Source organism: Delphinus delphis, chromosome 16, assembly GCF_949987515.2.
Source record: "Delphinus delphis chromosome 16, mDelDel1.2, whole genome shotgun sequence".
Taxonomy (NCBI): domain Eukaryota; kingdom Metazoa; phylum Chordata; class Mammalia; order Artiodactyla; family Delphinidae; genus Delphinus; species Delphinus delphis.
In genome coordinates, this window is record NC_082698.1 from 32,298,280 (window position 1) to 32,325,890 (window position 27,611).

Sequence of the window (27,611 nt, forward strand, 5' to 3'; positions counted from 1 at the left end):
GTGAATTAAATGAACAAAGGTTAAGGCACAATAAGAATTATAAATAATACATTAGGGAGTGAATGAAAGTCAGTGAGAGTCAGGGGAGACAACAGGTCACAAGTGAGGTGTGCAGATCATCTATCTTTAAGTTAAGAGTTGGCCTAAAAATACTGTATCCCATTAGTCTTACTGTTGTGATTAAAACCTGGACTCGGGGGTTCAACAACCTGGGTTTACATTACAGCTTCACTGTTCCCAAGTTAAATACTCTGAGCCTCAGTTTCCTCTTATATCATTCAGTATAATACCATCTACTTAAAGGGTTATAACATTAAAGGAGATAATGTATGTGAAGAATTACTAGTTCCTGATACACTGTAAAAATCACACTAGTATCTCAGCAACTGGATTTTGAGAAATTTTTATTAACCACAACAAAAAAAATCACACCTTCTACATCATTCTCTGAATTTGTTTCACTGAAGCTTTTCCACCGTTCCTTTGCTCTTGAGAGGAAGATTTCATAAAGTTCTGGGGGAAAAAAAGAACAAAAATTCATAAATAATAGGAAAGAAATTTATTCTCATATTTTCTATTTTTACTTACTTAAAAATAAAGAGAAAAAATCCTATTATAAGGTCAGATTTTTCTTATGTAGCCGGCATCAAAAATGTGGCAAATTGAAGTACTTGATTCTACCAAAACTATTCATTACTCAACCAGAAAGATAGCAAAGAAAATACTGCAGAGTGGTCATCCAAATAGCTACAATATAGAATGAATGTTAAGAGGCAGGAAGAGATGCTTCTGCAGAAGAAGTATCACTGTAGAATAGCAGAGACATGATTTTCTCGGAGTCAGTCAGATCTAGATTCAAATTCCAGCTCTGCCACTTACTACCTGTGGGACTTCAAGAAAGGTACTTGATCACTCTGGAACTTGGCTTTCTTCATCTGTAAACCGGAGAAAAACACCACCTACTCATGGGGTTACTGATGCTTAAATAAGATAATTTACATACACCTCCTGACACCTTATAGACCCTCAATAAATGCAAATGCTACTTCTTGCTTTCCTTCTCTCTTGAAACTGGTTTCTCCATTATGATATTGCTATCTAAGGCTACCTAAGCTATCCAAAGCTACTAAACTTCACAAATTTCTCCAGAAGGCCTACATACAAAAATCTCAAGCCCTATCTTTTTACTTTAATTGCCAAATCACTTTTTGAGACTACCACTCTGTGCTTCCATATACAGCATCTCATTAAAACTTCAAGAATAAAAGAAATTGAAAAATTTTCTCAATTCTCAAATTTTAATTGTTTCTACTTTCTATTATAGATATTTAAAAATACATAAAAATTGTAAATTTCCATGACAAAACAGCAAAAAGTACTTCTTGCCCAAATACCAACGTTTATATATTGCCCAAAATACCAAGAACATTTTTTACTTCAATTAATCTTTTTTTAAAAATGTATTTAGGGAATTCCCTGGTGGTCCATTGGTTAGAACTTGGCACTTTCACTGCTGAGGGTGTGGGTTCGATCCCTTGTTGGGGAACTAAGATACCACAAGCTGCAGAGCACGGCCAAAATTTTTTTTTAAATTAAAATATAAAACTAAAAAATGTATTTGTTTTTAAAGGTAATATATGAATGTGATTTTCTAAAATATTCGAACAGTACAAAACAGTACAGAGTGAGAAATAAATTTCCTTCCCTCCAATGCACTTTCTGCTTACCAATTCTCTAAAGATAAAAATATGCAAACACATGCATATACATATATATTTTCCTTTGAAATAAAGTGGCAACATATTACATGCATTGATTTGCATCTTGCTTTATCACACTGGAAGTTGGTCCACATTAGTAGAATAAATCTACTTTAGGTTTGTGGTTTTTTTTTTAACAACTGCACAGTATCCCAATGTATGACTGTACCATATTAAGTATACATAATACTGGGTTGGCCAAAAAGTGCCTTTGGTTTTTAAGTAAAAATAAAAGACACAGTTTTCATTTTCATCAAGAACTCTATTGAACAATGTATTCACCCTTTTGTTCCACTACCTTTTGCCATTTTTCAGGCAACTTCATAATTCCATCTTCCCAAAACTTTTTATCTTTTTGAGCAAAGAACTGTTCCAGGTGCCTTTAACAGTCTTCCAGGGAATTGACATTTTTTCCATTAAGAGAATTTTGTAAAGACCTAAATGGAAATCCGAAGGTACAATGTCTGGTGAATATGGAAGATGAATCAGAACTTCCCAGCCAAGCTGTAACAGTTTTTGCCTGGTCATCAAAGAAACATGCGGTCTTGCGTTAGCCTGATGGAAGACTACGCGTTTTCTGTTGACTAATTCTGGACGCTTTTTGTTGAGTACCACTTTCACTTGGTCTAATTGGGAGCAGTACTTGTTGGAGTTAATCATTTCGTTTTCCAGAAGAAGCACATGATGGAGGACTCCCTTCCAATCCCACCATATACACAACATCACCTTCTTTGGATGAAGACCGGCCTTTGGTGTGGTTGGTGATAGTTCATTTCACTTGCCCCATGATCTCTTCTGTTCTACATTATTGTATGGTATCCACTTTTCATCGCCTGTCACAATTTGTTTTAAAGGGAACTTTATTATGTATGTATGTATGTATGTATGTATGTATGTATGGCTGGGTCTTCGTTGCTGTGTGGGCTTTCTTTAGTTGTGGAGAGTGGGGGCTACTCTTCGTCGCGGTGCACGGGCTTCTCATTGCGGTGGCTTCTCTTGTTGCAGAGCATGGGCTTTAGTAGTTGTAGCTCGCAGGCTCTAGGGCGCAGGCTCAGTAGTTGTGGTGTACGGGCTTAGTTGCTCTGCAGCCTGTGGGATCTACCCGGACCAGGGCACAAACTTGTGTCCCATGCATTGGCAGGTGGATTCTTAACCACTGCGCCACCAGGGAAGCCCCACAATTTGTTTTAAAAACATAACATTTTCATTACGTTTCAGTAGAGAATCGCATGTGGAAATATGGTCAAGGTTTTTTTTTTTTAGCTTAACGTATGTGGAAACCAAACATCAAAGTGATTCACATAACCAAACTGGTGCAAATGATTTTCAACGCTTGATTTGGATCTTTTGAGTATGTTGGCTATCTTCCTCGTGGTATAACATTCAATTGTTCTCAATTAATGTCTCAATTTGATCGCTACCAACTTCAACTGGTCTACCTGACCGTGGAGCATCATCCAGCGAGAAATCTCCAGCACGAAACTTCACAAACCACTTTTGACACGTTCGATCAATCAAAGCACCTTCTCCATACACTGCACACATCTTTTTTTGCCATTTCAGCTGCATTTTTACCTTTCTTGAAATAATAAAGCATAATATGCTGAAAATGTTGGGATTTTTCTTCCATCTTCAATATTAAAATGGCTGCACAAAAATTCACCAATTTTGATGTCTTTTTAAAATTCACGCTGATATGACAGCTGTCACATACAATCTAACAAAAGTGTTTTGAATGAAGTTAAAGACAACTAAGTGCTACGAGCCATCTTACAGATAAAAACAAAATAATCTTTTGGCCAACCCAATATATATACTAACAAGAACCAGATCATTATAAAATTGCTGACTTTTACATTTCAAATAGACTATTACTATTCTGACCCTTTCTCCCTTCTGTTCACTTCTTGTTACTACTCATGGTTTGGAAAGAAGAACTTTAAAAAGAACAAAAAACTTAAAAATTCTATTATTTGTGCCCATCTCCATCAATGTTTTGATATAAGATGTAGATATAATCTTAAAATTTAGATATATAATTTTTTTGCAGTTCTTAGACTGAGGTTTGCACTTTTTCATTTCAAACTGATTCCAAGCTAGGAATTCCAGTTTCACTGTTCTACTCAAACTTCAAAACTGTCTTGGAAAAAAAAGGCTCATGAAATAAATACATCACTTTTGGAAGTCACAAAATTGATCCAATAATAAAAATGTAGCAATGCATTTCCAAACATCAAAGGATATCTCTTCACGGAAGAGTTACAGTGCTCATCTATTATAAGATGACCTGCATCTCAGTTCAATTTCATGCTTGACTGGGCATGTCACACATTTTATTCTGTATGTACAAATGTAGAGCTTGAAGCAGACTAAAGAAGTATCTTGGATTTGAGCAGAGAATATTTTGAGATCAGTGTATGTTTCACTTTCTTGTTTTCTGACAGTAATGATAGTGTATGCATTCTCAGTAAACTTCACTTTCACTATAATTTGATATTCATCATCACAAATCACTGTTAGAACACTCCTTTGAGATAGCTAATTATCTTATCCCCATTTACAGATGAAGAAAACTAAGACCTCTAGATGTTAAGTAATTTGCCCAAGGTCACAAACCTAATACAGAGTGGAACCAAGATTTGAACCACATTTGACTGACTTTAGAACCCCTATTTTTAGTTACCATTCTCTAATGGTTATAAATTTCATGATTAAGACAAATACAACAGGAAAAGAGTCAAACTATTAGAGCCCCTAAAATAAACAAAGTTATCAAAACTAAATTTACTTCCACTGAAATTTAGCTTTCTTCCCACCACTAATGAAGAAGAGAATGAGTACCCATTTCACTCCTGAATACATAACTGTTTAGTAGAGAGAAGCTAAAATGACTGAAAATAAATGAACCAGTTATTTTACAAACCTTGCAAATTTTAAGCTTAAAAAATAACTTTCTGATTAGAGAATCACAAAAGATTAATACCAACTTAACCAATGTTTTAATGCCTAAGTTGTCAGGATACCTAAAAGTGTAAAGCCAAAGTTCTCAAAAAAAAAACAAAACTGCAAACAAAACTTCAAATAGCCACCCATACTTCTTCATCTCACCTATATGCAAAACTGATTCCTAAAACTTTAACCAATACAATACCTTTTCTAGGCTTAATTTAAAACTCAATTCTTGCCCTAAATTCTAATTTTTTTTTAAAATTCTAATTTTTTAATTAAAGAAAATGTCAAGTTAAAATGACATGTTCATTATAGGATTTTTGTGAAAATCAATTTTATAAACTATACATGATCATGCTATTCAAAGTTGGCATCACTTTTAAGACTAAAGATAAACATTTAGATTTTTGTTATAAATTCTGTACAACTATATATAATGCTGATTGCTGTAATGAATATCCTTGTAGAAAAGCTTTTGAAACCAGTCCTGATTATTTATTTACTTAAAGTGTTAGAACTGGAATAAATCCATCAAAGGTTATATTTTTTGATGCTTTTGGTAAATATTTCTAAATTATTTTCAGTCATCCTCCATGTGGGTAATTTTCATTAATTTTAATCACTTTTGAGGAGTAAAAAAAGACAGGTACCTTGATGTTGTTTTTTTTGTTTTTATTTTTTGGCTGCACTGCATGCATGTGGGATTTTAGTTCCCTGACCAGGGATTGAAACTGCACCCCATACACTGGAACCTTGGAGCCTTAACCACTGGACCGAAGTCCTGATGTTGTTTTAACATATATGTCTTTGATTTAGCAATCACTAGGAAAATGGTTAAATAAATTATACTATAGCCAAACCGTGGAATACAGTGCAGCTACAGTATATATAAGTGCCCCTTTTATGCACTGATATCGAGGGAGGTTCAGATGGTTTGTGGGAAAAAATAAAAGGAAGAAAAAGAGAAGGCTTAAAAATTATCATATGTAGATGTACACTTTTTTATGTGCATAGAAAAAAGATCTGGAAGAACATACACCAAATTGCTAAATGGTACCTAGAGTAGGATCAAGAGCAGAATTTTGGGTGGAAGAGGGGGACGAAACATGCAGTTTGTACTTTACTATCGCTTGACTGTTTTTCAATAAATATGTAAATAAAAAATTTTAAGTAACAATGTATTATTTAATTATATTAGAGTCCCTAAGTCTTTCTGTGGTACCTTTATCTGGCATTATCATTATCACTCAGACCATTAGTATCTTTTATTACTAATTATTTTACCCTACTGATAATATCCTTATTGTATGTAATTTTTTTTAGTTCATCAAAACTACACTACATTTTACTCCTATCTACATTTTACTCCTATGCGTAAAGGTTTTAAGAAACTTAAGAAAATAAAAACGATGAGAATCTTACTTCTTTTTGTTTTTTAAACTTTAAAATTTTTAAATAAAAAAATTCAAAATGACTGGTTTGGGTAGAAAGATAGGAAAAGAAATTTCTAGCTTTCCCTCAATATTTATGGTTTTGAAAAAAGAGGAAACTTTTCCACAACTATTTTATTTTTCCTTGTATATGTTTATTCACCTATTGTTACCTAGACCCAGAAGTTTGTCTTTTTTTGACCCAGAAGTTTTTGAAGTTACCCACAGTTAAGATATTTAGATGTCAAGATTATTATTGATGGCTGTGAACTAAAGGAAAACCCACAAACCTTATTTATATAATATGAAATATAGTAACTTACTTATTAAATCTTACCAGGTTTTAGAAGGGGGTAGGGAATGAAGCATGTTCTTAAAATGACACATATGGTATATGGCCATATATGGCCTTTTCAAATGACCAATCTACTAATCTGCTTTGGAACGCTGAAGATGGCTGTTTGCATGTGTGGGAGTAACTGAATATAGAATACAAACCAGGAGTGATATTTAGTTCATTTCCTACAGCTAGACTCCAAACTTTCCCACGGACACTAGGGGGCAATCCCTGCCACCACAATTCTCGAACTCTTCTTGTACTACGCCTAGAATTAAAGGGGGAGAAAAAAGGAGAAAGTTACTTTTTATACCAAAAACACTAGTTGCATGATGGTTTATCTAGTCTATGACCAAGTGACTACAGAACACAGAGAGTTAAGTATGTGATGCACTCTTTTCTTGGGCTCATGTATGTAGGCAAAAAAAGCCAAAAAATATATAGTAATTTAAAGGAAACTGCCTTCTACAACTGCCACTTATACTAAGGATACAATGAGAGAATCAGAAATATGGGGACAATTATGAAAAAAGAAGATAAAAGGAACATAAAAACGCATTGCCAATTCAGTACCAAAAACAAAATCACAACATATTTACTATGGGTAAAGCCCTAGTCTTTGAGAGGCAGCACAGTCTACTGAAAGAAGTGTGCGCTTTAAAATCAGATAGACTTGAGTTCAAATCTGGTTAACCATTAATTGTACAACCCTGGGCAAATCACTTAACCTCTCTGACTTTGAGCTTCCCTATAAGATAAATGGGAGTAAAGGTTATAAGAATCAAATGTGATTACTTGTGTAAAGAGCCTAATATAGTATCTGTCACACTGTGACAATATTCAACAAATTCCCAATGCACATCCTATACTAGGCATTGCAGAAGACATCTCCTACCATCCAGTCTAGAGGAAAAATAAGGTATGTGTAAAAATACTGTCAAAAAATAAAAGGCAAAGTAAGGCAAGAAGTGTATTAGTCTCCAAGTATAATGAGACATCACAGAAGGGAAAGATCATCTATATCTTACTATCTTGATTATGAGAGAAGCATGTTAGAAGCTACTTTAATAGTTAACATTTAATAAATGCATATTACAATGAAGGTACACATTTAACATTTTCTTTGCCAAAAAACCTGCTATTACATCAATAGTGCATCTTGCAATAGACGGTATGTTAGAATTAAGAAAATACGGTAACTGAGGAAATTAGAAGTTTCATGGATCAACTAACATTTCAGATGGGACTCAAATGATAGGTAAAATTCTGACAGGCACAGAGGGTGGTCAGTAAGGGAAGTAGGCATTAGAGACAGGGATATACAAAAGCAAAGCACAGAGATAAGCATGAAAGTTTTCAAACATTGGTTAATAGTATAATTTAGCTAAAACATAAGATACATGCTGGAAGTCATAAAAATACAAAATTGGAAACGAGACCTTTGGAGACAGACTGAAATTCAGGAAAAGTCTGCTTACTTACATTACTTCCCAATTGGGTAGTATTTCATTGATCCAAATTACCATTGCACTTGCAATGTTTTCTTCCTGTTTAAATCGTTCTTTCATTATTTTTTTTCTTTTATGTGCTTCTTTAATTTCTGTTTTAAACAAGTAAAAATTATTTCAGGAATAGATTCATGAATAATATCTTCATTTATAAATTAAGATACTAGTAGTCCCAGGTTTATGACACAATTACAGAGTCTCTCATAGATAGTCTGCTGCCTTTCTCCTCATAATAGTTTTGTAAAAGTACTTACAGAAAAACTGTGATTCTAGAATGACATTTTATTTCTCTTTAAGAACAAATTTAGTTAGAAAAATAAGAAATCAGCATCATCTTAAAGACAGGCTTGGTCAATTTCACCATGTTCCATCCTACTGAAATTCATTTCCTTTTGATACCAATAAATTAAATATACCAATTGGAGTTAAATTTTATACCTCGTTTTTTAGCCTCAGCCACCATCTCATCATATTCTTGTCGGTGACGTAAAGCTTCTTCCACAGATTTGGCAGGAAGATTTCTGAGGAAAAACAAATTTTACGTCAACTTTTAAAAGACTAACTTAAGTTTATTGACTTCTTTTCTTTTTATAGCTGGATACAAAGAATTTCTAACCCAACCTTCACATTTCATACATTAAGAAAGTATAAAGGGCTTCCCTGGTGGCGCAGTGGTTGAGAGTCCGCCTGCTGATGCAGGGGACACGGGTTCGTGCCCCGGTTCGGGAAGATCCCACATGCTGCGGAGAGGCTGGGCCTGTGAGCCATGGCCGCTGAGCCTGCGCGTCCGGAGCCTGTGCTCCGCAACGGGAGAGGCCACAACAGTGAGAGGCCCAAGTACCGCAAAAAAAAAAAAAAGAAAGAAAGTATAAGGTTGAAAAGAACTCTGCATCTTAGAAAAGAATCAGAATCCAGGTTGCTAATATTTGTTATACATTTGTGTGTATATAAATTTATATATCATATATATTTGTTTATATATCATTTAAACATGTCCAATTTTAGCCAATAATCCTAGGTTATTTGTTAAACCCACTTACTATAGTTTTTTTTTTTTAGTCAACTTTTTTTTAAAAAAAATATTTATTTATTTATTTGGCTGGGTCAGGTCTTAGTTGCAGCCTGAGGGATCTATTTCCCTGACCAGGGATCGAACCCAGGCCCCCTGCATTGGGAGTGCGGAGTCTTAACCACTGGACCACCAGGGAAATCCCTAGTCAACTTTTTTGAGGTATAATTTCACACAACAAAACGGACAAACATGTTTTAAGAGTACTGTTTGTTGAGTTTTGACAAATTTATATACCTGTGCAAACAACAGACCAATCAAGATATAGAATGTTCCTATCATTCCAGAAAGTTTCTTTTTGACCCCTTTACACTTAATACTTACCTACCTCCTACCTTAAGCAATCACATATCTGATTTCTATCAATACAGATTAGTCACTTGCCTTTAAAGAATTTTGTATAGATTCTTTTGTGCCTGGCTTCTTTTGCTCAGCATACACACACACACACACACACATATATATATAGTTTTACGTTTTTATTGGAGTATAATTGCTTTACAATGGTATGTTAGTTTCTGCTTTATAACAAAGCGAATCAGTTATACATATACATATATCCCCATATCTCTTCCCTCTTGCGTCTCCCTCCCTCCCACCCTCCTTATCCCACCCTTCTAGCTGGTCACAAAGCACCGAGTTGATCTCCCTGTGCTATGCAACTGCTTCCCACTAGCTATCTATTTTATATTTGGTAGTGTATATATGTCCATATATACACTCTACCACTCTCTCACTTTGTCCCAGCTTACCCTTCCCCCTCCCCGTGTCCTTAAGTCCATTCTCTAGTAGGTCTGCGTCTTTATTCCTGTCTTGCCCCTAGGTTCTTCATGACTTTTTTTTTTTTTTTCAGATTCCATATATACGTGTTAGCATATGGTATTTGTTTTTCTCTTTCTAACTTACTTCACTCTGTATGACAGACTCTAGGTCCATCCACCTCAGTACAAATAACTCAATTTTGTTTCTTTTTATGGCTCAGCATATTTTTGATATTCATCCACGCTGTTCTGTGTATTAGTAATGTATTCCTTTTAATTGGTGAATAATGTTCCATTTATCTATGTGGATGGACATTTAGATTATTTCCAGTTAGGTGCTACTATGAATAAAAACTACTATAAATATTCATTTCAAGTGTGGCTATCTGCATTCATTTCTCTTGGTAAATACCTAAGAGCAGAATTCCTAGATCATAATGTAAGTACAGGTATATTTTTATAACAAAATGCTTTCCACTTTACTAGAGATTTAAGATACCATTCTGAATAAAAATTTGATAATCAGTTACTTGCATATACCATATTTTGGTTTATAAACTAAATCACAGAGGCAGTGATTTAGATACATGACTATGCAAGAAGAAACACATTTGAATATTACCATATCCAAATATGTCATAATAAGGTCCAGTTTTTGGAATTAGATTTTTAAATTATTTTCAACAGGCTAGGTGGAAAAGGTATGTGACAAACTTTCAAATTATACATTCTACTTCTTCTCTTCTGGAGTTAGATTCCTCAGGTATGTTGTAGCAGGGAGGAATAAAGGTTAAGATGTCTGTTTCAGGCCATAATGGAATAAGAGAGATCAGGTTTATCCTCTTGTCTTAATTAATTAGAAAAATGAGTTAAATATATTAAACAACAGTTTTAAAGATAATTGGACAACAGGCAGCACAAGACAAGTGGTCCTTATGAGAAAGGAAATAAACAAGGAAACCCTGCAAATGCCTGACCTAACAGCCTGTTTCCAGGTCTCAGTGGTAGGAGAGAGTGCCAAAACAGAGCCCACCAGTCTTGCTGAGTTGAGGAAATAGAGTTTGAAGTTGGGGAGCCCAGGACAGCCAGAATTTGCATAACAGAGTACCAGAGAGAAGGGAGCTGCAGAGGCTTTGCCTGAACACTGACTTATGCACGCGTGTAATTAAACTATGGTGGCCGGGGAAAGAAACACAAGAAATAGGCAGAACAATCTCAAAATCACACTGGACTGATCCGTCAAAGTAGAAAGACCTCCTAATAGACAGGGTATCAGATAGAGTCCTTAGGGTATTGCCTCAGTAGTAAGGATAAATTAGCCCTAAAGTAAAGGCTGTTCTGGAAGCACCCTAACAATGCTTATATCAAAAGGATCAAACCAATTCCAAATAACTTAATTGCATACCAAACCAAAAAAATATTTAAAGGAATAAAAGAAAGTCCAATATCCAACCATGTAAAAATACAATAGCTGGTATCCAATAAAAATTACAAGGGATGCAAAGAAACAGGAAAATACAAACCATAATGAGAAAAAAAATCAATCAGCAGAAATGTCAGACAACAGGATTATAAATCAAGGACGATAAAACTGCTGCTATAAATATACTCAAGAAGGTAGAAGAAAGCAGGAGCATGATAAGAGAAACTCAAGATCCAAATCAAATGTCTACAGATGAAAATTTCTAAAATGATAAATTCCAAAGATGGGACTGACAGCAAATTACATACTGCAGAAGAAAAAAATATAAGTGAACTTTAAGATATAACAATATAAGACTATACAAAATGAAATAGAGAGAAAGAATACCCCCCAAAAACACAAATGAGCTATGGGACATGGAAAAATATCAAGTAACACGTTTAATGGACATCTCAGAAGAAAGGAGGGAGGGCAGAACAAAAAACTGTTGAAGAAACGAAGGCTAAAATTTTTCCAAAATCGATGCAAAACTATAAATGCACAGACACATTAAGCTCAATGACCCCAAACAGATGGAACATGAGAAAACCATACCAAAGCAACCATAATCTAATTTATGAAAATCACATAAAGGAAAGTCTTAAAAGCATTCAGAAAGTAAAAGAATTCACTGAAGGCTGAAGAAGTCAACAAAGACATGAAAGAAAGGAAAAAGCCTTACTCTTAAAGGATTATGTAGGTGAGGGACGTCCCTGGTGGTCCAGTGGTAAAGAAGCCGCATTCCAGGAACTTCCCTGGTGGCGCAGTGGTTAAGAATCTGCCTGCCAACGCAGGGGACACGGGTTCGATCCCTGGTCTGGGAAGATCCCACAGACCGCAGAGCAACTAAGCCTGAGTGCCACAACTATTCAAGCTCCCGCGCCTAGAGCCCATACTCCGCAACAAGAGAAGCCACTGCAATGAGAAACCCGCACACCACAATGAAGAGCAGCCCCGGCTCGCCTCAACTAGAGAAACCTGGCACGCAACAACAAAGACCCGATGCAGCCAAAAAAAAAAAAAAAATATATATATATATATATATATATATATATATAAAAAAGAATCCACCTTCCAATGCAGGGGATACAGGTTCGATCCCTGGTCAGGGAATTAAGATTCCACATGCCACAGGGCAAGTAAGCCCGTGCACCAAAACTAGAGAGCCCGTGTACTGCAACTACGAAGCCCGTGCTCTCTGGAGCTTGCATGCCACAATGAAGAACCTGCGTACTGCAACAAAAGATCACACGTGCCGCAACTAAGACCCGACGTAGCTAAATAAATAAATATTTTTAAAAAGAATATATTCTTAATAACAGTAAACCAACTGGTTGACAGTCAGTAGTTGCATGGCATAAAAGGCAAAAATGACAGGGCTTCCCTGGTGGCGCAGTGGTTGAGAGTCCGCTGCCAATGCAGGGGACACGGGTTCGTGCCCTGGTCCGGGAAGATCCCACATACCGCGGAGTAGCTGGGCCCGTGAGCCATGGTCGCTGAGCCTGTGCATCTGGAGCCTGTGCTCCGCAACGGGAGAGGCCACAGCAGTGAGAGGCCCGCGTACCGCAAAAAAAAAAAAAAAAAAAAAAAGAAAAAGGCAAAAAGGACAAATACATCATAAGTGCATATTAAATGTCAAGAAAAGAAAAATAACTGCTCTATCATGTGACGATAAGGCGGGGGGGGTGTATTGGCAAAATAAGTGAAAAGGATTAAGCAGTACAAACCTTCAGTTATATAATAAATAAGCCACAACGATGTAATAAACAGCATAAGGAATATGGTCAATAATATTGCAATAACTTTATATCGGGAGGGTTGGTTACTAGATTTATTGTGATCATTTCACAATGTATGTAAATGTCAAATAATTATGTAGTAGTATGAGTAGACAAAAATATACTTATGCAGCGACTTTTCCAATTTTCAGTTTGTATTATTAAATCCGTATCGTTAAAGATATTATGCTATAATACAGAATATATACAATTCATACATTAATTTGGTAAAAAGATGAGGTAGACAAAAAAGTCACTTTTTTTTCCCCTGAAACATAATACTGTACATCAACCATGTTTCAATTAAAAAAAAAAAAGATAAGGCAGAGGAAGGTTGAAATAGGAACAGATATAAAAAGCCAAGATTTTATGTTTCATACACTGGGTCATAGAGATTTCTAGAAAATATGCATAAAGCTTGGAGATCAACAATTTTTCCCTATTAGTGTTAGGATTCATCTCTGGGATTAAAAATAATTTTCCCTAACAAACCCATTTCTTTATCTAATTTCTTGGTATCTTTTAAATGAAATAATAATAAGAAAAATTAAAGTTTAAAATTCAAACAGTGTGTCTGATGATCACTAAAATACTTACGACGGTCGATCCTCAAGAATCAGGGCAGTGGTAGAGAGTGGCTCAAATTCAAAATTCTTTCGTCTTGAAGACTGAGGTGGTGGTTTACAGGTTCTCCCTGTTCGTGCTTCATATTCCTAGAGTAGACAAAAATATACATATGCAGCAACTAACTTTTCCAATTTGCAGTTTGCATTATTAAATCTGTATCATTAAAGATATTATGCTATAATAAGGTATACAATTCATACATTAATTTGGTAAAAAGATCAGGTAGACAAAAAAAGTCACTTTTTTCCCCCTGAAGCAATATAAACTATGAATTTATATTATATGTAAAGTATGAAAGTATGTTCAAAGAGGAGAAGATATAAATGTACTAGATTAATTAGGTAAGGTTTTAGAAAGATATTCCTGCTTACTTTCCATGATATCAGTTATCCAAGTCCAGCTTTTAATAATCTACAGCAGATAAGCCTACTTTCTAAACGTTCAGCCAAGATCAATGATGGAAATGTTGACACAAGAAATAGGTAATCCTGCTGTAATGCTCTGAAGATCTCTCTCAAGGGTGACACTGAACCTCTAATCAAACACCGGTTTTTGATTTCAACCTACTCTGAGTCTAACTACTATAAATCTACCTACTTACTCTAAATTGAAACAATAATTCACCAACATATCTTATCCAAAAATATAGCCAAAGACTGTCAAATACTTCACTAAAATTAAAAGACTATTACTACAGTATTTTTCTCATTCAATTGAATTGATAATTCTCTTAAAAGAAGTGAAGTTAATTTAACATGATATGTTTTTGGTGAACACATTTAAATTTCCACATTTGAGCATATTTTTCATAGATGTTCATAAGCTTGTGCTGAAATTTATTTCTAGAAATTTGCAAAAGATCAGTAACAAGATTATGGCTTGTAATTTCCAGAACCCACATTTTCCCCTTTCTAAAAAAAAAAAAAGTCAAGCTAGTGTGTGATCATCTCCAGATAACAAATATATTTGCCATGACATTCTCAAAGATTACTCAGTGATTTCATGAGTAGATATGTGAGCTCACTGGCTTCTAGAGAAGACATTAATTTAAATGAAGAAAATTAAATGCACTTAAAGTGGTCAAATGTTTCACTTACTAACTAGCAGCTTTCCTACCATGGCCTATAATTCTTTTATTATTATTATCTCTTCTATCTCAAAGACTGTTTCTCCCTACCGAATCTGACAGTTGCAAAATATGAACTGATGATTCCATCCCTCTTAAAAATCTGATAATCTTGTTGAAGATTCATCTTATTGATATCACATTTAAAAAGTTTATGTTGTCTTAGTCATTTTCTATAAACTTCAAGCTTACTTTATGGTTCCTGCCACTGTTTATAATGGTTTGTACTATTGTTTTATAACTGTCTTTAGTTTTACATCTCCCTTTCCATCTAATAAATCTATGCTGTTAATCTGAGAGTTCCTTTGCATGACTGCATTGGATTTTTAGAGACTTCTTTCTCAAATTATTTAGAACTGTGTATGTTCATTTTTATTAATTCCCATTTCAAAGAACTGCATAGCCTTTCAGTGTCAAAAGCCATGGGGTCACTCATTCCTTTTTCTCTTTCGAAATTTTCTTTCCTAATATCTAGGATATACATGTAATTATGATCAATGTTTCTTTTCTTCATTACAAACTCAAGTATAACAAATCCCCATTCCTGCTAATGTTTTTCTTATTAAAAACCATAGAAGCTAAATACGTATGAGGTTTGTTATCACTTAAACAGCACTTTGTTTTCCTACAATGTGACCAGGTCTCACTGCCAGACAGAATGCGATGAATACTATCCAGTAAAGCATGTTCCATGCAAACAAATGCCAGTACATAGACAGCAAAATAAAACTTCTTTTTTTGAATTTTATTTATTTTTTTATACAACAGGTTCTTATTAGTTATCTACTTTATACATATTAGTGTATATATGTCAATCCCAATCTCCCAATTCATCCCACCCCCCAAAAAACTTCTAAATCAATATATTAATAACAGCTAGCACTTACTGTCACAATGTACCATGCACTGTTTTAAACACTTAACACATTTAATCCTTGAAACAACCTTGTGAGGCACCTAACTCACAGTAGAGGAAACTGAGGCACAAAGATGTGCAGTCACTTGCCAAAGGTCATAAATTGCAGGCAGGGTAGGCTCCAGAGCTTGGCCTTTTAACGATCTATTATCTTACTATGTATTAGCAGACAGTCAAGTAACCGTCTATGACAATTTAAAATAATGAGATAGATGAAATCATTCAGTGAGAGGCTGATAGGGAACTTTAAAATGGGAAGATCGAGCTAACAATACCTCAATCACTGATCCATCTAAACATTATTTTAAAAGACCAGCAGAGAGTATGTGTTTCCTGATGCAATATGAAGTACATAGCATCATTCTTGAAGTATTCTTGCCAAAAGAAGAATCAAACAAATATGATTAAGCCTATAGAACTGTACTTTCCAATATGGTAGTCAAAAGAAGTGATAACTGGGCTTCCCTGGTGGCACAGTGGTTGAGAGTCCGCCTGCCGATGCAGGGGATGCAGATTTGTGACCCGGTCCAGGAGGATCCCACATTGCTGCAGAGCGGCTGGGCCCGTGAGCCATGGCCGCTGGGCCTGCGCGTCCGGAGCCTGTGCTCCACAGCGGGAGAGGCCACAGCAGTGGGAGGCCCGCGTACCGCAAAAAAAAAAAAAAAAAAAAAAAAGTGATAACCAAATAAGTCATATATGCTCAAGTTTACATAGAAAAATATCAAGGAATTTGAACTATAAGGGGTTTTCCTCTGGAGGCTTAGACTAGAAATGAAGTGCATTTGTCTTACTTTAAATTATTCAGTACTGTTTGACTTTTCTTGCAAGAAATAAAGTAGCTTGTTTGTAAGAGAGATCATTTTATAGTCACGGTGGATAACTCACAAAGATTTTACTGAAGAGTTGGGATCAGAACTGGGGCAAAAATGATAGGTATTAATTACATAGACAGAAAGGATTGGAAAGAACATGCCAGGGGCAGCAAGCGAAGGCATGGATTAGGGAAACACATTAATCTCACTGAATATGAAAAAGGATGAGAAATAAAGTATAGGCTAAATTATGGGGCCTTTCACTGGCAAAAATATTTGGAATTCATGATGAACAAAATGGAGAGCCACTGAAAGTCTGAACAAAAAATGAAAAGTCTTTTATTAAAAATTAACTAAATAAGTACACGTTTAATAAGAAAGGCAAGACAAAAGTACATAAATATAATTTATTTATGTATCTACCTTACAAATGAGCTTTATACAGAATTGTCACTCAAATATTCTTCACATGAGAGAGAAAAGAAGCTGTATTCTAGTATTTTCTATCACAGATGCTTAGCATAAAAATGCTTTAAATTTCTAGAGAATAATTATTTTAAAAGCTTAAAACATGATATCAATCCATACTTATCTGAAAGTAGGATAGATTCATACATCTTCAATGACTTAAATATTTGCCAAATAACTTAAGGTGCTCTTCTAACATGATTAAAATTACAAATTATATTAGAAGTAGTAAAATATTAAATATCAGTATTTTCAAAATTTATCACAAAGTGATATCAAATACATTCAGGCAAATGTATCAGACTATAGGACTAATATTCCATATATTTAGCTAACTGTGGTCTCTGTTTGACCAAGAGGCTCACAGCACCAATCAGAGACTCCACTTCTCTACTACTCTCTCAGCTATGCCCTCCTCCATGTGTGGGCTTCATCTGGAGGTTGGCTTGCTGCTCAGAGAAATGACTGTAGCAAAGCCAGTTGTCACATCCTCATAGCATAACTTTCAAAGATCCTCTAGTTGCTCTTCCAATAATAACTCTCACAAAATACAAAGAAAGCATCCTTCCTGGAAGGTCCCAGGAAACACCCCATTCAACACGCAATCACAATGACCTGAAAAATAAGCTTTATCAATGAGTTAAAGTTAATTAGGGCCTATCCCTATAGGTGAGGAAAATCACATAATTCTTAGATGAGTCGAAGGCAATAGAGAGAGAAAATAGTGTTCAAGTTATTGATAAGTAGTTGATATACATAATAAGACTTCATTTAAAAATACAACCAAATAATATCTCATGGGAGAAATTCCTGAAGTCATTTTCACTTTAAATCCGTGTGGGTCATGTCATAAAAATCCCCTGTATATTCCTTCCACAGAAGTTTAATAAGGAAAAAAAATCGATAATTTTATAAGTTATAAAGAAACTTTACAATATTAAAAAGCAATTGGAAATATCATAGTCCAAGGAAATCAGTAAATAATGCTAGCTATAGCAAATCACTGTTTGAAAATATCACATCGATCTACCTCATTTCCTGCCAACAAAGGTCAGTTGTTGTTGTTCGGTTGGTTTATTTTTTGGCCATGTCGCGCGGCACGTGTGGTCTTAGTTTCCCAACCAGAGATTGAACCCAGGCCCTCGGCAGTGAAAGCGCATAGTACTAACCTCTGGACCGCCAGGGAATTCCAAAGGTCAGTTTTAACTGACTTATTTTCATGAGTTGTTGGGAGCTACCTACCAAAGGTTAAGAGGCATTTAGTTTTTCTTTTAACTTAGGGAACGTATTTTTACGGGATACTGTAATGAAGCCTGTTTCTTTTTTTAATTTAACTTATTCTTCATCTTCCACTCAAAATATTGTTCTATGGAATGTTTACTTTAACTGGGGTAACTAGAACAGAAGGTGAAACCAGCGCTAGGGGCAGGCTGGCAAATATCTGTAGGATAATTTATTCTAGCTACTGTAAGAAAATTTGAGTCAAACAGGCAATTAATTCTAAGTCTGATCAAAAGATGGTTGGCAATTGCTGTCATCTCTACAAGCATAAAGTAGAAAAAATTACTTACAATTCCAAGGCAAAGAAATATTGGATTCACATAAACGAAAAAGATGTTTTTCCTCAAAATAATCTCTTAGAAAAGAGAAAGCACATTTGCTTAACAACATCTCATTTTATGGGTGCTTTCTCTCTATTAATTTGAACAGCAAAGCACTATTTGGAGAAGGTGCATTACCCTGAAACTATCTCAGTCAACACTAGTTTGGAAGGTGACTTCTTTTTTTATAATTTTTAAAAATAAATTTATTTTATTTATTTATTTTTGGCTGCATTGGGTCTTCGTTGCTGCACACAGGCTTTCTCTAGTTGCAGCAAGTGGGGGCTACTCTTTGTTGTGCTGCGCGGGCTTCTCACTGCTATGACTTCTTGTTGCAGAGCATGGGCTCTAGGTGCATCGGCTTCAGTAGTTGTGGCACATGGGCTCACTAGTTGTGGCTTGCGGGCTCTAGAGCACAGGCTCAGTAGTGTGGTGCATGGGCTTGGTTGCTCCGTGGCATGTGGGATCTTCCTGGACCAGGGCTCGAACCCATGTCTCCTGTATTGGCAGGCAGATTCTTAACCACTGCGCCACCAGGGAAGCCCCTGGAAGGTGATTTTTTTTTTTAATAGGTTTTTTTGTTGTGGCTTTGTTAAATTGGAGAAGGAAAGGAAGAAAATGGACATAAAGTAACGAAGGATTCCCGGAGGTATAACCATTCAGTTGCAAACTATCATAAAGAGCCTTTTAAACATTACCTTAAAGAACAATACAGGAAGAGATTAGGTTGTAGAGATCATAATTTTATACTTATAGAACAAATAAAAGAAAAAATGTAATGCATCTGGAAACCTGTGGCTTGAGACAAAATTTTAGTAACAAGATAATACACTTAAAAAGCACTATATCTCCTACAACTTTGACGTAAGTGAAGATGATGTGCTCTGGGGTTAAAGACCACAAAAGTGGTCTGAACATACCACTGAACATACTGACATCAAAGATGTATGCAAACAGATCCAAATAAAAAGACACTATTTCTTAATATATTATTATATATGTGAATTGAATATGTAATTAGAAACAAGTAAGTATTTGGTTTTCATCTACATTCCTAAAACTAATACATACGTGTTGGACAAAAAAATTCTTCAGAAAGATAGGTAGATTCCCACTTGGTGGACTGGGTAATTCATACCAACTTTCTTGCTGAAAACAACCTCTGGGATCCCAAAGGGGTAACAAACAAGGTGAGCCTATCGATCATTCCATTATTATGCATGGGGGCAGTTCTGGACATCCAGTGCAGGAAGGGAAAACTTGAAGAAAGCCTGGCTGTTAGTTGGAATGGTCAATGGGGGCCAGAATTTGTGGGCCAGAGTAGCAGAAAAGCACTCCATTGAGAAAGAGCTCCAGAAATCTGCACAGGAGTCCTCTTGACTCTTTAGCTGAATACCAAACTGCACATGTGTAAGGCGAAACACTACAAGGCTGGGCAAAAAACAACTTCTGGGGGAAGAACAATTACTGTGGATGGTAAGCAAAACAGTTTCCAGAGCTCACCCATGGCTGAGAAGTATTCATATTCCCACCAACCAGAATGGAAAGTCTTCACTGAATACATAGGATATTCAGGAGAGACCTGGATGCTCAGACTCACCTGAAACTATGCAAGTCAGAAGACAATGGAAAAACCTTTAAATTGCTGGAAGAAAAAAAATAACAAAATAATGGGGGAAAAAGCCTGTTGATTTAGGATCCTATACCAAAAAAATATATCTATCTTTGAAAAATAAAAGCACAATAAAAATGTTTTCAGACAAACAAAACCTGAGAGAATCTGTTGTCAGTGGACCTGCTCTATATCTTAAAGGAAATCTTTCAGGCAGAAAGAATACATCATATGAAAACATGAATCTACACAAAGAAATAAAAAGCACCAAATATAGTAAATATGGAAAACATTTTAGAAAAGACATAAATAAGAGACAAAAATATAAAAGTCATTTTTAAAAGGATATCTGACTACTTAAAGCAAAAATAATACCAGTGTATTGAGGGGCTTACAGCACAAAATCAGAAGGGAGAGAAAGGCAGTATACTGTTGTAATGTTATTACATTATGCTCAAAGTGGTATAACATTATTTGAGCATAGATTGTGATAAAGATAAATATCATAAGCCCTACTGCAGCAGTTCTCAACAGTGTCCCAGAGATGGTTTCATGAGGTTTGCGAAGTCAAAACTATAGTCCTAATAGTGCTAATAGTTTGTCAATGTGTTGACATTAGCACTAATTTTGCTAAAGCAATATATATATTTTTTTGCAGTACGCAGGCCTCTCACTGTTGTGGCCTCTCCCGCTGCGGAGCACAGGCTCCGGACGCGCAGGCTCAGCGGCCATGGCTCATGGGCCCAGCCGCTCCGCGGCATGTGGGATCTTCCCGAACCGGGGCACGAACCTGTGTCCCCTGCATCGGCAGGAGGACTCTCAACCACTGCGCCACCAGGGAAGCCCCTAAAGCAATATTGAATAAAACTGTTGATGCCCTAGCACAAATCAAGGCAGAGACACCAAACTGTACTACTAATCACTGTGTTCTTCATGACATGCACTCACAGTTTAAAAAAAAAAAGGGGGGGGGGAGGGGGGAAGGGATGGCCAATTTCACTTTTTAAGTGAATTAATAAATACTTCATCCTTTCAGTTTTAATTCTGGGTACAGTAGTAATTGACAAACAATCCCCATAAACAAGAACTCTTTGAGATCCTTCATACACAGAATCCAAAGCAGTTGTAAAAATAAAACGTTTGAGAACTGTTGGCCAAGAGCAACCACTGAAAAACTAAAACAAAGGTATATTGAATAAGCTAACAGTGGAGATAAAATGGAGTACTAAAAAACTCATTTAATCCAAAAGAGGGCAGGAAATGAGATAAAAAGAAACAAAGACCAGATGGGACAATTTGAAAAGAAGTAGCAAGATAGTAAATTTAAAACAAGTCATACCAATAAATGACACTCCATTTAAAAAGAAGAGAGTATTAGACTGCCTACATAGACCCAAATATAAGCTACATACAAAAAAAAACACTTTAAATATGAAGATGGATAAAAAGTAAATGGATAGAAGAATAAATACCATGTAAACACTAAGTGAAAGCAAGCTTCAGTGGCTAAATTAAAGTTAGACAAAAACTTCATAATAAGAACCATTACCAGGGCAAAAAAGACATTACATTAATGGTAAAAAAGTCAATTCATTTAGAAGACATAAATACGAAGCTTCAAAACAAAAAGAGAAAAAAAAAAGCAAAAGGAGAAATAGCCAAGTAGATTATGGTGGACACTTTATTACTCCTCTCTCAGTAATTCACAGAACAAATAGAAAATCAGCAAAAGTATACAAGACTTGAACAACACTATCATCTAACATGACCTAATTGACATTTACACAACACTAACCCAACATCAGCAGAATATACACATTCTTTTCAAGGACACAAGGAACATTCCCTAAGACAAGCTATATCTAGGACATAAAATAAGTCTCAATATATTGAAAAAGACTAAAATTTCATAATGTATACTGTATGAGCATAATGGACTTAAATTAGAAATTATTTACAGAAACATCTAGGAAAATTCTAAAATATTTGAAAATTAAAACAACACACTTCCAAAGAATCATGACAAAAGAAATAAGAGAGAAAATATTTTGAATCAAATGAAAATGAAAATTCTGAAACTTGTAAAATGCAGCTAAAGCATAGAGGGAAATGTATAGCTTAATCCACATATTAAAAAGATAAAAGGTCTAAAATCAATGATCCACCTTAAAAAACTAGAAAAAACAAATTTGAACCAAGAGGAAAGTAAATAATAAAGACCAAAAATAAATGAGATAGAAACAGAGAAAGAGGTAAAAATCAGTGAAACAAAAGAGGTATACGGTTTTTTTTTTTTTTTTTTTTTTTTTTTGTGGTATGCAGGCCTCTCACTGTTGTGGCCTCTCCCGTTGTGGAGCACAGGCCCTGGACGCGCAGGCCCAGCCGCTCCATGGCATGTGGGATCTTCCCGGACTGGGGCACGAACCCGTGTCCCCTGCATCGGCAGGCGGACTCTCAACCACTGAGCCACCAGGGAAGCCCGAGTATATGCTTTTTTTTTTTTTGCGGTACGCGGGCCTCTCACTGTTGTGGCCTCTCCCGTTGCGGAGCACAGGCTCCGGACGCGCAGGCTCAGTGGCCATGGCTCACGGGCCCAGCCGCTCCACAGCATGTGGGATCTTCCCGGACCGGGGCACAAACCCATGTCCCCTGCATCAGCAGGCGGACTCTCAACTACTGCGCCACCAGGGAAGCCCCCCGAGGTATACGTTTTTAAAGATCAGTAAAACTGATAACTTCTGGCAAAACTGATCAAGAAAAAAGAAGATACCATTTCTAAAATCAGGAATGTATTGAGAGACAATCTGTATCCATATCACATCACCAGTAGACATTAAAAGGATAAAAACAGAATATTATTAACAATTTTTTCCCAATAAATCCAACAACAGAGGTGAAATGTAAAAATCTCTTAAAAGATGTAAGTTAACCAAGTCTGACTCAAGAAAAAATAGAAGAAAATAAACTCAAAATGGGTTAAAGACCTAAATGTAAGGCCAGACACTATAAAACTCTTGGAGGAAAACATAGGCAGAACACTCTATGACATAAATCACAGCAAGATCCTTTTTGACCCACCTCCTAGAGATATGGAAATAAAAACAAAAATAAACAAATGGGACCTAATGAAACTTAAAAGCTTTTGCACAGGAAGGAAAAGGAAACCATAAACAAGACAAAAAGACTACCCTCAGAATGGGAGAAAATATTTGCAAACGAAGCAACTGACAAAGGATTAATCTCCAAAATATACAAGCAGCCCATGCAGTTCAATATCAAAAAAACAAACAACCCAATCCAAAAATGGGCAGAAGCCCTAAATAGACATTTCTCCAAAGACATACAGATGGTCAACAAACACATGAAAAGATGCTCAACATCACTAAATATTAGAGAAATGCAAATCAAAACCACAATGAGGTATCACCTCACACGGGTCAGAATGGCCATCATCAACAAATCTAGAAACAATAAATGCTGGAGAGGGTGTAGAGAAAAGGGAACCCTCCTGCACTGTTGGTGGGAATGTAAATTGACAGCCATTATGTAGGTTCCTTAAAAAACTAAAAATAGAACTACCATATGACCAAGCAATCGCACTCCTGGGCATATACCCTAAGAAAACCACAATTCAAAAAGATACATGTACCACAATGTTCATTGTAGCACAGTTTACAATAGCCAGGATATGGAAACAACCTAAATGTCCATCGACAGATGAATGGATAAAGAAGATGTGGCACATATACAATGGAATATTACTCAGCCATAAAAAGGAACAAAATTGAGTTACTTGTAGTGAGGTGGATGGACCTAGAGTCTGTCATACAGAGTGAAGTAAATCAGAAAGAGAAAAACAAATACCGTATGCTAACGCAGATATATGGAATCTAAAAAAAAACAGTTCGGATGAACCTAGTGGCAGGGCAGGAATAAAGACGCAGATGTAGAGAACAGACTTGAGGATGCAGGGGGGGAATGGGAAGCTGGGACGAAGTGAGAGAGCAGCATTGACATATATACACTACCAAATGTGAAATGGATGGCTAGTGGGCAGATCAACTCGACACTTTGTGATGACCTAGAGGGCTGGGATAGGGAGGATGGGAAGGAGGCTCAAGAGGGAGGGGATATGGGGATATATGTATACATACAGCTGATTCACTTTGTTCTATAGCAGAAACTAACACAACATTGTAAAGTAATTATACTCCAATCAAGATGTGGGGAAAAAAAGAAAAAATAGAAAATGTCATACCCCTATATCAATTAAAATATTAAATTTATAATTAAAAAGCTATTCAACAATAACAAGGAAAGCCCCTGCATACTCGGTTTTTTAAAAATATTTATTTATTTGGCTACACCAGGTCTTAGTTGTGGCAGGCAGGAGCTTCGTTGTAGCATGCAGTATCTTTTATTTTTTAGGTGTAGCACGCGGGATCTTCAGGATTTTCATTGCAGCATGCGGGATCTACTTCCCTGATCAGGGATCGAAATTGGGCCCCCTGCATTAGGAGTGTGGAGTCTTAACCACTGGACCACCAGGGAAGTCTCCCCTGCATACCTGGTTTATGTCAGTAATTCTCAATTGGCGTAGACTTTGGCCCCAGGGAATATGTGGCAACATCTAGAGACATTTTTGGTTGCCACAACTGTGAGGGGATGCTACTGGCATCTACTGGGCAGAGGCCAGGGATGCTGCTAAATCCTTCACTGCACAGGAAAGGCCCCCAAGAACAAAAATTACAAGACCTAAAATATCAATAGCACTGAGGTTGAGAAATCTTGGCTTAGATAATTTCACTGTCAAGTTTCATCAAACATTTAAGAAAGAAAAAATACTAACTCTACACAAATTCTTTTAGAATGGAGACGAAGAAAAAAACTCTCAATTCATTCAATGATTTCAGCATTATCCCAATACCAAAATCAGACAAAGATATTAAAAGAAAATTACAGGCCATTATCTCAAATGAAAATGGAAGCAAAAATCCTTAACAAAGTATTAGCATTTCAACTTCTGTTTTCTGCTCCAGCACGTAAGAAGCTTAAAAGCTGCCAACCCACTCCAATAAGTAAAAAGCTGAACAAACTAAAAAAATCAACAACTCTTCTTAGATTCCTCAGAGAAATGAGGTCACAGGGCAAACTGCTGCTCCAAAATTAGAGAAATAGGTGGATATAGAGAATCACAACTTACCAGAGCAGAAACCTATGAAGAAACCTCTGTGGGAATCAATGCCAGGGTAGGAAAACCTGAACTGTAACTGACAAATTGCTAGAGGCTCAATGTCGACAGGTCTGAGCGCTAAGACTCCAAGAGATCCCAGACCCGCATATTTTTTGCAAGTTTTACCTCCAGGAACTCTATCAGGTACTCACAGTGTATGTCAGAGAAAAATCTCCTTGTGCTTCCAGCAGTAGGAGGGGAAAAGGAACTTTTTTAAAAAAAAGATTTAATTTTATTTATTTTTGGCTGCGTTGGGTCTTCATTGCTGCGTGTGGGCTTTCTCTAGTTGCAGCAAGCAACTAGAGAGAAAATGGAGTAGAAACATATTTGAAGGAATGATAACCAGGAATTTCTATACATTAATGTCAACACCAAACCACAGATCATAAAGTTCAGAACACAAAATTTGGCAGGAAACATGCCCAAATAACTATATGTAGGCATAACATATTTAAACTGCAGAAAATCAAAGATTGAAAAAAAAAAATCTTGGAAGAAGCCAGAGGTGAAAAAAATTCCTTCCCTATACAAAAGCAAAGATAACAATTACATCCAACTTCTCAGAAACCATACAAGCAAGGAGAGAGTACAGAGAAATATTTAAAGTGTTGAAAGAAAAAATGCAAAACCCTCAAATTCTGTACCCTATGAAATTATCCTTCAAAAAAAAAGAAGAAAAAAAGACTTTTCTAAACAAACAAAAAATTGAGAGAATTTGTTGCCAACAGATCTGCCTTGCAAGGTCTATTAAAAGAAGCTCTTCAGAGAGAGGGAAAATGACACGTCAGAAACTTTTACCTACATCTAGAAAGAAAGAGCATCAGAAAGAAATACATGAAGGTAAAATAAAAATTTTATTTTTATTATTCTTAACTGATCCAACAGATAACAGTTTGTTCAAAATAATAATGATATATTCAGTTACATATGTGTGTGTGTGTGTGTGTGTGTGTATGTGTGTGTGTGTGAGAGCATGCTCATGTATAAGTGAAATGAATGACAGCAAAGACACAAGGGATGGAAGGAAGGAATTAGGAATATTTTGTTATTATAAAGTACTTACACTACACATGAAGTGGTAAATGTTATTTTAAAGTGGGCTTAGATTAGCTGTAAATGCATATTACAAACTCTAGGATGGAGGGAGGAAGGGAAAGGAGAGAGGGAGAGGGAAAGCAGACACAAACTACAAATATCATAAATGAAAGAGGGGACCTCACTACAGATCTGATGTACGTTAAAGTAATATTATGAACAATCAGATGCCCATAAATTTGATAACTTAGAGGAAATGGATAAATTCCTTAAAGACACAATCTGTTAAAACTCAGAGAAGAAAGAGACAATCTGAACAGTCCTGTTATCTATTTAAAAAATTGAATCAACAATTATACCCCCAATAAAGCTGGAAAAAATGAAAGGAAGAAGGGAGAAAGGGAGGGAGAGAAGGAGGGAAGGAAGAAGGGAAAGAAGGAAGGAGGAAAGGAATTGTGTTGATGATTAATTACCTTCCAAAAGAGAAAGCAGTTTGGCTCAGATGGCTTCACCAGCAAATTTTAAGAAACATTTAAGGAAGAAATTATACCAATTCCCTATGATCTCTTCCAGAAGACAGAAGCAGAGGAATACTTCCTAATTTAATCAATGAAGCCAGCATTACCCTAATATTAAAACAGGCAAAGACATTAAAAGAAAACTACAGAACAATACCTCTCAGAAACATAGCTGCTAACATCCTCAATGAAATATTTGCAAATCGAATGGATTATAAACCATGAACAAGTGGGATTTATCCCATGTCTGCAAGGCCGGCTCAACATCTGACAATTAATTAATGTAATCCATCACATCAATAAGCTAAGAAAGAAAAATCACAAGACCATATCAATACAGAAAAAGCATTTGACAAAATTCAACTCATTCATGACAAAAACCCTCATTAAAGAGGGAATACAGGGGTACTTCTCAACTTGATAAAGAACATCTACAAAAAATCTATAGCTAATATTATATCTAATGGTGAGAAACTCTAAGTTTTCTAAGATCAGGAACAAGGCAAGGATGTTCCCTCCCACCACTGCTTGTCAACATTGTATGGGAAGTCCTAGCTAATGCAACAAGACAAGGAAACACAAGGTATACTGATTGGAAAAGAAAACAAT

The 27,611-nt window shown here is 35.9% G+C and overlaps 1 protein-coding gene across 5 annotated transcripts in view; it reads right to left on the bottom strand.

The window, feature by feature from the left end:
* Positions 1-27,611, bottom strand: part of TBC1D12 (TBC1 domain family member 12) — a 95,792-nt gene that overhangs the window by 11,842 nt on the left and 56,339 nt on the right. For 4 of the 5 annotated variants that reach the window (XM_060034436.1, XM_060034439.1, XM_060034440.1 and 1 more), the window contains 5 exons: positions 13,652-13,767; positions 8,423-8,505; positions 7,959-8,076; positions 6,638-6,744; positions 433-513 (listed from right to left, as the gene is read on the bottom strand). In XM_060034436.1, the coding sequence (XP_059890419.1) occupies positions 433-513; positions 6,638-6,744; positions 7,959-8,076; positions 8,423-8,505; positions 13,652-13,767 (505 nt within the window). Of the gene's footprint in view, positions 1-432; positions 514-6,637; positions 6,745-7,958; positions 8,077-8,422; positions 8,506-13,651; positions 13,768-14,052; positions 15,604-27,611 lie in introns of those variants that run through there. The other variant, XM_060034438.1, reaches the window with a different exon arrangement.